The 15,841-nt window shown below is 38.6% G+C and overlaps 1 protein-coding gene across 4 annotated transcripts in view; it reads left to right on the plus strand.

Annotated features, from left to right (window-relative positions):
• ZNF654 (zinc finger protein 654) overlaps positions 1-15,841 on the plus strand; it is a 125,004-nt gene that overhangs the window by 20,111 nt on the left and 89,052 nt on the right. For 2 of the 4 annotated variants that reach the window (XM_036348110.1, XM_036348112.1), the window contains exon 2: positions 7,565-7,710. In XM_036348110.1, the coding sequence (XP_036204003.1) occupies positions 7,565-7,710 (146 nt within the window). Of the gene's footprint in view, positions 1-7,564; positions 7,711-15,841 lie in introns of those variants that run through there. The other 2 variants (XM_036348114.1, XM_036348113.1) reach the window with 1 other exon arrangement.

The following is a 15,841-nucleotide window of genomic DNA, read 5'->3' on the forward strand; positions in this document are numbered from 1 at the left end:
TCAGATAAACATAACTGGTTTTTGTTTTTGTTTACATTTTAGCGTATTCTTTTTTTAAAAGATATTTTATTGATTTTTTACAGAGAGGAAGGGAAAGGGATAGAGAAACATGGATGAGAGAGAAACATCCATCAGCTGCCTCCTGCACAACCCCTACTGGAGATGTGCCCACAACCAAGGTACATGCCCTTGACTTTGGGACCTTTCAGTCCGCAGGCCGACGCTCTATCCACTGAGCCAAACCGGTTACAGCTTAGCCTATTCTTAAGTTGGCCTCTCCTGTCTTCCTTTTCCTTTCTCTTACCTTTTGGGCCCAGATTTTAATATTCTTCAATTATCTCTTATAAGATCTCCCATAATGTCAGAGATGAAAGTCAAGGAATTCTGAGTTCAAAAAGCATTCATTAGCAAACAGATTTTGCCTACTCTCATTTTCCTTACCAGTTCAACATCAAACCTAGGATTGACCTATTTTATTTTTCTTCAGTGTGGCATTTCCTTATTCACACCCAGAGGCCTAACTTTGAGTTCCTGGGGCACTTGGCTTTGTGATACCTTGCCATACCATCCATACATTGCCTCTGTAATAACCATAGACAGTCCCTGACTTACAATAATTTCACTTACGATTTTTTAACTTTACAGTAGTGCAAGAGCAATAAGCATTCAATAGAAACTATATTTAGAATTTTTATCTTTTCTGGGCTAGTGATATGTGGTAAGATACTCTATTATAAAATGGGCATTGTGGTAGATGATTTTGCCCAGCTGTGGATTTGCTGTAGTTGGATTTCCATTCTGGTTCACTCTGAGATTTCTATCCTACAGTTACCTTCTATTCCTTTGTTAGGTAGCTTTGGACCAGTCACCCTTCCTTTCTAAGGGGTAACAACTAAAACACTCCTTCCCTCTCCCTATTTCATCTTCAAGAATACATAGTTCTGATATATATATATTTCTTTTTCAAATCTGTCTAGTCTAGGTTCTTAGAATGAATTTATTTGTAAGGAAGTCCTTTTCTTTTATATTAATCAACATAATCTTATTTTTTTAAAACTCTCCCACTGTCATTTTAATTGTAAGTGATCATCTTTTTTAAAACAAGCTTAGTTCTTCTTAAGGCTGAGCAAACCTGGTACTTAAAGTTAGTGTTTGAGGCATAGGCCTTTTAAAGTTCCTTTTTGGTCTTTGGATTTGTAATAATTTCATTGAGTTTTCTTTCTGCATAAGAAATTGATTTATGTCCTATATAATAATACTAGAGGCCCAGTGCACGAGATTTATGCACTCGGGGGGGGGAGGGGGTGGTCCCTGACCCCAGCCTGCACCCTCTCGCAGTCCGAGAGCCCTCAGGGGATGTCCACTCCCAGCAGTTGGACATCCTTAGCGTTGCCATGGAGGTGGGAGAGGCTCCCGCCACCTCCGTGAGCCTGGCTCACGGCATGCTCCCCCTATGTGAGCACATTTGACCACCAGGGGGCAGCTCCTGCGTTGAGTGTTTGCCCCCTAGTGGTCAGTGCACATCATAGTGACCAGTCGTTCTGCCATTTGGTCGATTTGCATATTACCCTTTTATTATATAAGAAGGAAGGATGCCCTTCATTATCTGTTTACTTGATAAAATCCACTGGCCATCTTTGTTGAATTCAGAAAAAATCTTCATATCTACAGCTTTGATTAGATTTATGTCCAAATCTCAGAAACTACTTGAGATCATATTATGAAAGTGACTATAGAAGCCTTTGGACAAGTCACATGAATATAAGAGCTACTCTTTGAGAACAAAATTAAGAGAGAGGGGGACAGAATTAGGCCAGCTAATCTAGGACTAATACTAACGATTTAAAGGCTAGACTAGGGGTGGGCAAACTTTTTGACTTGAGGGCCACAATGGGTTCTTAAACTGGACCGGAGGGCCGGAACAAAAGCATGGATGGAGTGTTTGTGTGAACTAATATAAATTCAAAGTAAACATCATTACATAAAAGGGTACGGTCTTTTTTTTCAATAGTTTTATTCATTTCAAACGGGCCGAATCCGGCCAGTGGGCCGTAGTTTGCCCACGGCTGGTAGACATTCACACACTGGTGTTACAAAGAGCCATGTGGAACTTAACGGACTTTCTAATTTAATCCTCTGGCTTATAATCATTGTTGAAAAACCAGACAGAAGGAACAAAAAAAGAAAAATTTCCACCTACCAATGTCTTAAAAATCTGTATGATTAAAAGACATTTTTAAAAAATCAATAATATAATCAATGCCTTAGCCATACCTGCAATACCATCTATGGCCAGGCTGTCCTAAACTGAAGTCAGAGGCAGAGTTCTGTTTGGCTTACCTTAGTTAAGACATTATTGTGCACACACATGTGTGGATACCACTAGCTGCAGGAACACAAACAGATAGGTTCACCCCACATTTCCATTTAATGTTCATATACATTTCCTTATGCTTATAATTTTGGGCTTTCCTTATTTATATGTCAATTTTAATATTTATGAGGGAAATGCTTGATATGTTACTCTCCCTAGTGTGTCTGGAATCAAATGAAAAATTTGGGATCACACTTTATCTAAAGCCTTTAAAAATTAGCCTGCCTACTTTCTTTCTTTGGAAGTACTTAAGAGGAAAGTTGGGACTTTAAGCAGGTACTCAGGTAGTCCATGGGAGATGTAGCCTGCCTCACACTATGGACGCAGAGAACTCAAGAAGGAGATTAGAGCCTTCTGGGAGTGATATTCCTTCTATGGTTGGTAGTTTTGACTAGATCATCATGAAGATTCTTTTTAAAAAAATATATATTTTATTGATTTTTTACAGAGAGGGATAGAGAGTTAGAAACATCAATTAGAGAGAAACACCGATCAGCTGCCTCCTGCACACTCCCTACTGGGTATGTGCCCTCAACCAAGGTACATGCCCTTGTCCGAAATTGAACCTGGGACCCTTGAGTCCACAGGCGGATGCTCTATCCACTGAGCCAAACCAGTTAGGATGAAGATTCCTTTTAATAGTAAGATTATATGGTATATTAAGATTTAGAGATACTTAGTTACTCCATTTTCCATTTTGTTAAATGTTTAGTCTTACTACATTTACAGAACCTTTTAAAGGCCTTAATGTTATATAAATATTATCTTGAGTAATGAGCCAAACAGACAGTATGCTTTATTGGGCCCCCAAAAGAACTGGGTTTTAGATTGCTTGTACCAAAGATTAACCCCTTGCAAATTTCAAACAACTTTAACTTACTAGAATCTACTTCCAAATCATTTTGCTGGGGTTTTTAAATAAGACTTTAATTTTAGACTTTCTTTACGTGATTATCCTGATAGAAAAAATCAAATGACAAGTGACTCTTCTTTTTTTGAATAGAGCTTTTCTTTGTCATCTTGATTCTCAATGGAAAACTGGGTGAGGGGAATTTGGGGGAGGCAGAGAAAGAATCCTCAGTTATCTGTTCAGGCATGAAGCATTTTATTTATATTGCTGTATCTAGGATATGCTTCATTTTTCAATAAGTATTGAACTAACAGTTGAAATGCAGCAATACCTTTGGAATAGATTGTATTTGGGTGTGGCCAGTCTGCTTGCCAAAAATAAAATTTGTAATTAATCATCCTTGAAGACAAATAATTAAACAGTTCAGACTGATGTGATGAAAGAGCCACCGAAGTAAGCTTAATCTTGCCATTTTCTTAAAACAAGGTATACTGGCAATAATAGCTCTTGTTTCTTATTGTGCCAGGAATTACCCTAGATTTTAATATATATCTTACTTAGTTCGTCAGTAGCTCAGTGATTAAAGTGATGTTAAATTCATTTTATAGACTGAGAAGAATAATTCTGCTAATATTACACAACTGTTTAGTGACAAAGTCAGGGCTGTTAGATTCCAAAACCTATACTCTTTCCACAGTGCTGCCAACCTACCTGCTTTATTTTTCTAAGTGACTATTAAAAAATACCCATAGGCAAGGGTAAATCTTGATGTGTAGTCAGGAAACATAGTAGGGAAAATATGTGAAGAATTGTGCTTATATTATAAAAAAAACCTCCAGAAAATAAATGAGAACATTGGAAATTGAGGTAAAGGGTTGGAACAAAATAGTTTTGTTTTAAAATAACTTTAAAAAATTGAGCTAACCTTATATTTAATAGAAAGTAGTACAGTTGTCAGAACAGGAAAATAACATTGGTGTAATATTCACTAAATTATAGACCCTATTAGAAATTTACCAGTGTTTTCACTAATGCTTTTTCTGTTCCTGGTTATTTATGATCTAACATTGCATATAGCTGTTATTTCTCCTTAGTCTCTTCTAGTCTGTAATAGTTCTTCAGTTTTTCCTTGGTTTTCATGATTTTGACACGTTTTAAGAGTACTGATCAATTTTTTTTTATAGAATATCATTCAATTTGAGTTTGTCTTATGATTTCTCATGATTGGAATGAATTTATGCATCTTTGGTAGAAGTACCACAAAAATGCTATTGTTTCTTTCTTGGTGTATCCTATCAAGAGAATTAGGATAATACGTTTTATTATTTGCTGGCCATATTTACCTTGATGGTTGGTTAAGTTTGGTTTTCTCTACTTTTAAAGCTACTATCTTTCTCTTTGTTGTTGTTTTTAAAAAAATCTTTATTGTTGAGAGTATTACAGATGTCCCCGTTTTTTCCCCATTACCACCCTCCACTAGTGTTCCTGCCCTACTCCAGGCCTTTACCACCCTACTGTCTGTGTCTGTAGCTGAATGCTTATGATAGCACATATAGCACAGAAGAAAATATTCAAAGTAAAAGGGCAATGCATTGTATACAGTATTACATATTTAAGAAAAATATATCCAAGAAAAATGGTGTACAGTATTATGTTAATAGCAGCATCTGGCATGACATTAAACAGTGTAAAAAAATATGTGAATTTAGCCAATTTTGTTTATGTCTCTTCAAGGATATTGTGGCAAACATATTGGAGATGTTGCCCCAAGGACTTTTATTGTATTAGATTTGAGCTCAGCTAGATCAGGCAGGGTATTAGTAGCTGAATATTGGTGAAGGAGGGAAGTTAAAATGAGAATAGAAGTTGAAAAAGTAGAAAGCTTCTCTTCTAAGGAGATAAACCCAGCCCATAAATGGAAAGTGAATAAGGTTGTAAATAGATATGGATTAGGATAAACTATTTGGGACTAAGAACAGGAAAACTGAGACTGTCAGTTGCATATTTTTTATGTCATACAAAAATGGTGGTGTGGTGGCAAAAAAAGAGACAATAAAGCTGATCAAACCCTCCAGTGAAGAGAAAATTTAAAGCCAGGGAACCCCTGTTTATCTAATATTCTTTTTTGCCCTAAGGTGGTTTAGAAAAGTCTACCCAACTTGGGGTCATCATAGTTAGTAGTAGTTTTTTATTTCCAGTTAGTAAGAACTATAAGATTTGGAAGGGATACTAGGTCATAGAGATAATACCTTCTAGCTTTCTTTTTTATCCAAACATGGACCTATAAACACTGGAGACCTGTGCTAGCTACCTGGTACTGCAATTTGGAATTGTCAAAGAACTGTGAAGGGTCTGAAAGTTTATCTAAGCCTGCCACTTTTTCATGGATGTTGGCAGAAGACAAAACTCCTGGATAAGAGATAAAGGACTTTATTACTCACTAGAGGCCCAGTGCACAAAATTCGTGTATGGGTAGGGTCCCTTGTGGTTGCCGGCTGTCGGCCCTGGTCTCTGTTCATTCCACGCCCTGGTGGTCAGCACATGTCATAGTGAGCGATCAAACTCCTGGTTGGTCAAACTCCTGAGGGGACACTTTGCATATTAGGCTTTTATATATATAGATTGCTCAGCAAGCAGCATGAGCTTCATGTTTATGTTGGTTCTCCTTGCCCCTTAGTCTCACAAAGATGGTGAGTGACTCAGGTGGATCCTGCACTCAGAGTAGGTTTTCATCACAGCTGAGGACCCCAAGTTTAGAGAACCCTTCTCTTTTATAGTGGTCTGAAGCAAATCTGTCTGACCTTTGCTCTAGAGCAGGGGTGGGCAAACTTTTTGACTCGAGGGCCACTATGGGTTCTTAAACTGGACCGGAGGGCCGGAACAAAAGCATGGATGGAGTGTTTGTGTGAACTAATATAAATTCAAAGTAAACATCATTACATAAAAGGGTACGGTCTTTTTTTAGTTTTATTCATTTCAAACGGGCCGGATCCGGCCCACGGGCCGTAGTTTGCCCACGGCTGCTCTAGAGGGAATTGACATCATGATTATAGGGACAGTAAACAGGCTCACTGTCTGGAGGGAGACATCATCTATTTTTCCAATACATAAAAGATAAAGGCTATCAGAACCTCTTTTTGAAAAACTATAGAAATACAAGATACCAGTGAAAAATTGTCTCCCAAAAGAAAGTGATTAGTATGAAAAGTCCTTGAGCTGTGAGTGTTCTTGGTGTTTTTACCCTGCACTAGTTTTCCCAGCTTTTAAATTAGAGTTGGAAAACTTTCTGTAAAGGGCATATAATAAATATTTTAGTCTTTGTAAGCCAATTCTGTCACAACTATTCAACTTGGTTCTTGTATCAGGAAAACAGCTATAGGTAATACATAAATGAATAATCCTGGATATGTTTCAATAAAACTTACGGACATTGAAATTTGAATTTCATATGATTTTCACACATCACAAAATATTTTTTTATCATTTAAAAATATAACATCCATTCTTAACTTGTGGGTTATACAAAAAGCAGGTTGCATGACAAATTTGGTTTGCAGGCTATAGTTGGTCAATCCGTTTTATATGATAAATTTTAAAAAATATAATACATTGTTTTAATATAGCAACAGTCTTGCATATGAATAATTTTATATAGATTTATAGCTACATGATATATATCAATATTTTATAGTGATTGATCATTCTAAAGTGTTTTTACATAAATTATCTCAACTTAAGAGTAAGCATGCAAGACAATCATTAGTTCCGTTTTATGGTGAGAAAAGTAATGCATAGAGAAGAAAAATGAACTACCCAATGACAGAGCCAAGCCTGATTATATTCTGCACTCTTTTCTCCATAAAATGGTACAGTTTTAACTTTCATAATTAGAGCATCATGCCACTATATCTTTAATACTCGATTGTTGCCAGAAGGCTTAGAGTTCAGTCCTATAAATAAAGATAATAATAATACATACTTATTTTTACTTTAATACTATATTCTGCTATCTAGCTATTTTAATATTAATTAGTATTTTGACAAAAGCTAAACATAGGAGGTGAAGAGTATGTGCTACAAAGTTTGGTAAATATTTGGCAGCTGAATGGTACAATCATTTATATAATATATTTCTTTTCCAAATATTCAAAGAAAATAGTTAATTTTATTTTTAGATGTTCACTATAAAAATAAACAATAAAAAACCCTTCCCCCCCATCATTTGTGTTCAGGCATAACTAATATTTTAATTTATCTACTAAGTTTTATTCAAATTTTAAAGTGGAGATGTTGAGGACATTTTATATAATAATATACTTTTTGGATTGCTTCTCTATCAGGTGGTTGAAGATTATGCTGGAAGATGGCAAGTCCCTTTGCCGCAACTTCAAGTTCTTCAGACTGCACTTTCTTGTTTTACATCAGCCAGTGCATCATTCCCAGATGAATGTGAGCACGTACAATATGTGTTGAGTAGCCTTGCCTTGTAAGTACTCGTTATTACTTATAAAAATATTATTTATCATGGTGTATTTGAAAATTGTTTTTTGATTATTTTCTTTGTGGAAGACACCTTTTCTAAAGTCTTCCCTCAAAAAGAAATTTCCATTTATTATTTAACTATGTTTAATTTTGAACAATTAACCACAATTTTACATTTAGTTTTACAGTTAAATTGAATTGTTATATAGATTCTTATGTCACTATCAGCACTTTCCTTTTTCTTCCCCTTTCCCTTTTAATTCCTTAGATTGCCTTGGGAAGCTGTAATGGTAACTCCCAGAATACAGCAGTTAAGGCCATCATAATTAGCAGCGGGACCTTAAATCAGCCAGAAAAAGGGTAGGAAACTCATGATTTTTAAAAATAGTTGTAGAGGGCTTTGAGTTAAAGATCAGACTCAGGCTTTGTGTTTATCGTTTTTACCCTTCTAGATCCTACTAAAATTATAGTAAAGAAGTAAAAGAGAAATATAGTGAAAGGAAAAGAGAGGAGAGTCATCAGTGAATGAAAGATTTCAATTGTCTGAGGGGCAGAAAACAGATAGATGAGTGGTCATTGAAACATGGCAGAAAAAGTCACAACTTAATTTGTTTTTTTGTGTGCCTCAAATTGCACTACATCATAAGGGTAGGTTTTGAAATATTTATCAACATTATAAAACATAGTAAAAAATATAGTACTTCACATAGAAGAGGTACTATTTTGTGAAACTCTTACTGTTTTATATATTATTTTTGTGTACAGTCATGCATCACATAATGATGTTTTGGTCAATGACAGAGCCACATGTATGATGGTAGTCCCATAATATTATAATGGAGCTGAAAAATTACTGTTGCCTAGTATCTTAGCGCAGAGGTTGCAAAAATACCCAAGGCTATGGTTGAGATGGCAAACAACTTTAACCAGGATGTGGATGAGAATGGCAATGAGGAACTCCTAGAGGTGGTTCCTGAAGAATTGACTAATTAAGAGTAGTTGGAACTGGAAAAGGAATGTATGGATGAAGAAGAGGAAAGAGAAAAGGAAATTGCAGGAGAACAAGAAAAAAATTCCCAGTGCAGGATTTAGAAGAAGCTTCTGAAGACCTCATCAAGCTTCTTAAAAAGTTTGAAAACCTAAACTCTAAGACCAAAAGGTTTTCATTAATAGAAAGGAATGTTTATCGTACATTATCTGCTTACAAGCAAATCTATGAGAAAAAAAGGAATAAACCAAGTAAACCATTGTAGACATATTTCTGAAAAGAGTGGGACCTCAAGAAGAGACTCAGGCAGGTCATTCAGGAAGTAGTCCAGAAGAAGGAATTGTTATCATAGGAGAATACAACTCCATCCATGTGCCCCTGAAGACCTTCCAGGGGGACAAGATACGGAGGTAGGAGACAGTGATACTGATGATCCTGACCCTGTTTAGGCCTAGGCTAATGTATATGCTTGTGTCTTAAGTTTCAATAAAAAATGTGTACATGTTAAAAATAAAAAAATTAAAAATGGAAAAACCAGAATAAGAATATAAAATATTTTTTTATAGCTGCACAATGTGTTTGTGTTTTAAGCGAAGTTATTACAAGAATTAAAAAGTTAAAATGTAAAAGTTTATATGGTAAAGTAAAAATGATACAGTGAACTAAGGTTAATTTATTATTACTAGAAAACATTTTTTTGTAAATTTAGAGCACTCTAAATTTACAGTGTTTATATCTACAATAATGTAGCATTTTTAAATCTTGAAGATGTGTCATTTTCATGTATATGCGCTATATATTTTTGGTTTATTTACATATAATGACTTAAAAGAATACATGTACTTTATGCTTCTTTAAAGGTTTACTTGTATATATTTAAAATTGTAGGGGGGGAGCTCTGAGGTGATGGATATATTAATCAGCTTGATTGTGGTGATCTTTTACCATATTATGTATATAAAAAATCAAGTTGTACACCTTAAATATATACAGTTTCTATTGGTGAATTATACCCCAATAAAACTGAAAAATAATTGCAGGAGAAAAGGAGCATTTAAGATATATCATTACTAAGATTTGTAAGAACAAGGCAGTTAAAAAAAACTATGATTTTTATATTTATCAAGCCTAAATGAATATAGGAAATGTATTGGGACTTTTGGGTTGTAACTGACAAATCTTAAGCTAGTTTAAACAAAAAAAGGCGGGGAGGGATTTATTAGATGACTAAACCATGGAAAAGCAAGGACTAGAACTAGTTTCTAGATTTTTCTGAATCTAGAGAAGAAAATATCATCTAGAACTGTTCTCTCCCATTCCATTTTTCCCTTTGGGTTTCATTCTCTTTTGGTTGCTTACAATTCTGGGATCAAGCTTACTTTATTAACCACTAGAGGCCCAGTGCATGGATTCGTGAACTGGTGGGGTCCCTCGGCCAGCCTCCGGGGATTGGGCTGAAATGGGCAGTCCAACATCCCCCAAGGGGTCCTGGATTGCGAGAAGGTGCAGGCCAGTCCGAGGGACCCCACTGGCGCATGAATCAGTGCACCAGGCCTCTGGTATGCATATAAGATCTTTGGTTAATCTCATCCCACTCTCCCCCCTCCCACCTCCCTTCTGAGATTCATCAGTCTGTTCCATGTTTCCATGCCTGTGTGTTGAGCGTCTGCCCCCCTGGTGGTCAGTGTGCATCATAGCTACTGGTTGAACAGTTGCTTAGGCTTTTATATGTATAGACTAGAGGCCTGGTGCACAAAAATTTGTGCACTCGGTGGGGAGAGGGGGTCCCCTCAGCCCGGCCTGTGCTCTCTCGCAGTCTGGGACCCTTCGGGAGATAACGACCTGCTGGCTTAGGCCTGCTCCCGGGTGGCAGAGGGCAGGCCCAATCCCTAGGTGCAGCCCCTGGTCGGGCTCAGAGCAGGGCTGATTGGGGAGTTGGGGCGCCGCCCCTGTCATGCACAGAGCAGGGCAGATCGGGAGGTTGTGAAGCCACCCTCAGTCACGCTCAGGGTAGGGCCGATTTGGGGGTTGGGGTACCGCCCCCGTCACACTCAAGGCAGGATCGATGGGGAGGTTGTGGCACCACCCCCTGTCACTCACAGAGCAGGGTCCATCAGGGGGGTTGGGGCTCCGTACCCTGTCACGCACAGAGCAGGGTTGATCAGGGGTTTTGGGGAACTCTCCCCATCACGCACAGAGCACGGCTGATCAGGGGGTTGAGGAGCTCCCCCCCCGTCACTCACAGAGTAGGGCTGATAGGGTAGTTGGGGCACCGTCCCCTGTCACACACAGAGCAGGGCGGATCAGGGGGTTGGGGCGCCGCACCCTGTCACACTCAGGGCAGGGCCGATGGGGAGGTTATGGCTCTACCCCGTCACACACAGAGTAGGGCCCGTGGGGTGGGGGGGGGGGGAGGGTTGGGGCGCCGCACCCTGTCACACACAGAGCCGCAGGGTGATCAGGGGGCTGGGGAGCTTCCCCCTATCAGGCACAGAGCAGGGCTGATCAGGGGGTTGGGGTGTCTTCCCCTGTCACGAACAGAGCAGGGCGGATAGGGAGGTTGTGGCCCCGCCCCCTGTCACACACAGAGCCGCAGGGCGATCAGGGGGTTTGGGCGCTGCCCTGTCACGCTGATCCCGGTGCCGGTAGGCCTCTCAGCTCCGCTGATCCTGGTGCCAGGAGGCCTCGCGGCTCTGCTGATCCCGGTGCTGGGAGGCATATTATCCTTTTACTATATAGGATAGAGGCCTGGTACACGGGTGGGGGCTGTCTGGTTTGCCCTGAAGGATGTCCTGGATCAGGGTGGGAGTCCCCACTGGGGTGCCTGGCCAGCCTGGGTGAGGGGATGATGGCTGTTTGCAGCTGGTCACACACCCTTGAGGGTGGGGGTCCCCACTGGGGTGCCTGGCCAGTCTGGGTGAGGGGCTGAGGGCTGTTTTCAGGTTGGCGGGTGACTGAAGCTTCCAACCGCTCCTTTTTTTCTTTTTCTTTTTTTTTATTCTGGGCCAGCTTTAGCTCTGAGGCTTGGCTCCAGCTCTTAGGCCTCCGCTGCTGAAAGCAGGTATCTGGTTTTTTTGCGTTCTATAATCGAAACACTGTTTCAACTCCAACTCTGAGATCCCGGCTGGCTGAAAGCAGGTTTCTGGGGTTTTGTTTAGCTTCTATATTTGTAACAATGTTTCAAACTGCAAGCTCAGAGGCCTGCAGTGGCAGGCGGGGAACGTTGGAGTCCTCCGTCACTGAAGCAAGCAAGCGCCATGTTAGTTTTCGAGCTGCCTGGCTGCCGGCCGCCATCTTGGCTGGCAGTTAATTTGCATATCACCCTGATTAGCCAATGGGAAGGGTAGCGGACGTACGACTAATTACCATGTTTCTCTTTTATTAGATGGGATAGGAGAAGAAATCCCCTCCTTCCACCTCTAATCCCCAGCTAAGATTATGTATGCCCACTGTATTGAGGAGAATACGGTAAAATTTTTGTCTCGGTCAGATGACAAGCCCACCCATGGCTAGGGGAAATGAGATACCACAATAGCAGCCCCATCAGAACCATAGAAATATTGGTGGGATAAGCAGTTCTCTCAAGAAGTGAGTGAGGTAGTGTAAAAGAGAGCTAGGTAAGTTATAAGGAATATTTTTATGTTTCTTTTGAAAGCTACAAAAATAGTTTCCATTATTCTCTATTGATTTCTGAGGAAAATAAAGTAAATAGTAATAGAAACATGTTGTTTGTAAGCAAGAAGTGTTATTCTTGTCTCAGTGCCTATGTGGATTTCCCTCCCTTCCTCCCTTTTCTTCTATATAATCTTTGTTAACTTTTTAGTATTGTACTGTGAAAATGCTTTTAAGGCTTATAAAAGTACTTTTAAAAAAATTATGTTATTTGTTGACTTCTGTTTCATTGCTTGCTAGCTTTTTTACTACTGACCATGAAAGGAATAATGCATTAAGCAGAAGCAAATCTTATTTAAGATGGACACTGCTAGACAAAAGAAAGTAAATTATCCTACTGGTTGGTCAAATAATAATGTTTCTTAAAAAGAAAAGTTTCTGCATTATTTGAACTTACCTTAACAGAAAAGTTAATTGTATTTTAAATACCAGAAGAAAAGTTGGTAAATAGCACAATGGGGGTCATAAAAGAGTAAGTCTGCAATTCTATTTAAATAAATATATATGCCAGAAAATTCTTCTAACAATTATTCCATAGTTATTCATTCATTCAGTCTGTAAATCTCTGAGCTTGGTTTTAGGAATAAAATAGAAAATAAGATAGTTAAGTCCTTGTTATCAGAGATTTTACAGAACTAAAAGATAGTGAAAAGACACATTGTTATGTAATTGTAATCATGAAAGGATTACATGGTATGATGAGAAAGTATAACAGGGCACTTGACTTAGTCTGGGAAGCCAGGGAAAATTTGAGCTGAGCTCTGAAGGAATGATAGCAATAAATTAGATGAAAGAGCATAAGAGACTCCCAGGGATGGAAAACAGAATGTTCAACGTGCCTGGACAAGATGTCAGGATATTAATAGATTTCATCATAATTCATATCTATTTGTAGAATTCTTGTTTATGATATATGTCATGTATTATTAATTTATAAATCACTTGTATTAAACGTTTATATAGGAGCTAAAGGATTAACTTAATATCTGTAATATTCTGTTATATGTTATACGTTAAATGTATGTTACTATATTTGCTGGTGGAAGTCAAATTTTCTCTATTTGCAGAAGACATGATATTATATATATAGAAACCCTAAAGACTATCAGAAAACTGTTAGAACTAACAAAATAATTCAGTAAATTTGCAGGATACAAAATCAATGTATGAAAGTCTTTGGCATTTCTATCTACTAATATCTGTCAGAGGAATTAAGAAAACAATCCTATTCACTATTTCATCAAAAAGAATAAAATACCTAGGAATAAATTTCACCAAGGAAATGAAAGATCTATACACTGAAAACTTGACAATGATGAAAGAAAGTAAAGATTCAAATAAATGAAAAACAAAAACTTGCTTATAAATTTGATGAATTAGTATTGTTAGAATGTCCATGCTACCCAAAACAAACTACAGATTCAATGCCATCACTATAAAAAATTATGGCATTTTCACAGAATTAGAACAATTTCCAAAATTTATATGGGACTACAAAAGATCCTGGATAGATAAGGTAACATTGAGAAAGAACAGACAAGAAATGGCAACGGAGTAAGTGGATGCTACACAGACATGCTCCCGGCTTTAGTTGTAATTTGGAATTACAACTAAAATACAAAAAAATCCTGAATAATCAACTGAGGACTAGCTAGAGAGAACCCTGATAACTAAGAATGGAAAGTGGGGACTGCATAGAGACTGGTAGGAAAGGCGGAGGCATGAAAGGGCTGGACTGGATCCTACAGACAGCAGCTGAAGTGCCAGAGAGATAGCTCAGTTGTGGGGAGTTGCCAATGAGAACTCTGTCCACAAACTGAGCCCCCCAGCAGAGAGCACCAGAACTGAGAAAAGTGCCCACATAATATCTGACTGTGAAAAGCAGAATGGTTGCTGTCTGCCAGGGAAAGATGGCTGGAAATGTGGGCACCCACTTAAAGGGCCAGTGCACAAAATTCCATATTCAGCCACTCACCTGTGAGAGGGAGGGAAGAGTGGACTGGAGCTGTGTGAGCAGAAGCCAGGTTGGGGGCCCTAGGGTTAGAGATCAGAAGGCAGACTCCCAGCTGCCCTGTGCTGAGTCATCCTTCATGCTGCGGAGGTCATCTTTCTCACACAGGCTTTAGCTATACAGGGGGTGTGGGGGGACAGCTGAGCCACCCTATTGGAAAAAACCTTGCTCCACAGTGGGTGTGGAATTTCTGAGGCCCATTAAGAAACTGAGAATAACAGTTAGCCTCCAGGCAGAAGCAATTGACCCACAATGTTGGAAAAACTCTCCTCACACCAGTGGACTATTGCTTGAGAGCTACTCAAGACAGAATCCAATCAGCCTGCAGGAAGAGGTGGTCTCTGGAGGTTTTGAGTCTGATCTAATTAGTCAGAAACAGCATTTGACACTGTCCTGCACTAGAGGTTGACAGGCATAGCAGATCTACCTAACACATAGTCACAAACCCAAACATGCAGCAAAAATGAGACAAAAAAACAACGCCCAAATGAAAGAACAAGAGAATTCTCCAGAAAAAAGAGATAATGAAATGGAAATAAGAAATTTATCTGATACAGACTTCAGAATAATGATGGTAAAGATGCTCAACAGCATGAGAAATGATATAGTAACTGTGAAAATGGAAATAAAGAATGACATAGCACAAAGAACACATTGGAAGGATTACACAGCAGATTAGGGGAAGTTGAGGATCAGATCAATGAATTGGAAGACAGGGTAGAAAAAAAATTACTCAATCAGAGAATAAGAAAAGAAAAAAAAACAATTAAAAAACAGGAGGACAGCTTAAGGGAGCTGTGGGACAACATGAAACAATAATATTTGCATAGTAGATGTGCCAAAAGAGGCAGAAAGTAAGCAAGGTATAGAAAAAATGTTTGAAGAAATAATGGCAGAAAACTTCCCTAACCTGGTGAAGGGAAAAGTCAAACAAGTTCAGGAGGCACAGAGAATCCCAAGCAAGAAGATCCCAAATAGGGCCATGCCCAGACACATCATAATTAAAATGCCAAAAATTAAAGATAAAGAGAGAATTTTAAAGGCAGCATGAGAAAAGCAAAGTGTTACCTACAAAGGAGTTCCCACAAGGCTGTCATCTGATTTCTCATCAGAAATTCTATAGGCCAGAAGGAAATGATATGAAGTACTCAAAGTAATGGAAAGCAAGGATCTGAATCCAAGATTACTATATCCAGCAAGGCTATCATTCAAATAGTCAGTGAAATAAAGAGCTTCCCAGACAAATAAAAGGGTAAAGGAGTGCATCACCACTAAGCCAGCATTATAAGAAAAGCTAAAGGGATTGCTGTAATGAGAAGAAGAAATGTTGAGAGAAACGTAGGCATACAGAATTAAAATGGCAATGAATAAGTATCATCAATAATAACCCTGCATGTAAATGGATTAAATGCTCCAATCAATAGACATAGGGTAGCTGGATGCATACAAAAACATGACCCAACT

This window comes from Myotis myotis, unplaced genomic scaffold (assembly GCF_014108235.1).
Source record: "Myotis myotis isolate mMyoMyo1 unplaced genomic scaffold, mMyoMyo1.p scaffold_m19_p_2, whole genome shotgun sequence".
In the NCBI taxonomy this organism is placed as follows: Eukaryota; Metazoa; Chordata; class Mammalia; order Chiroptera; family Vespertilionidae; genus Myotis; species Myotis myotis.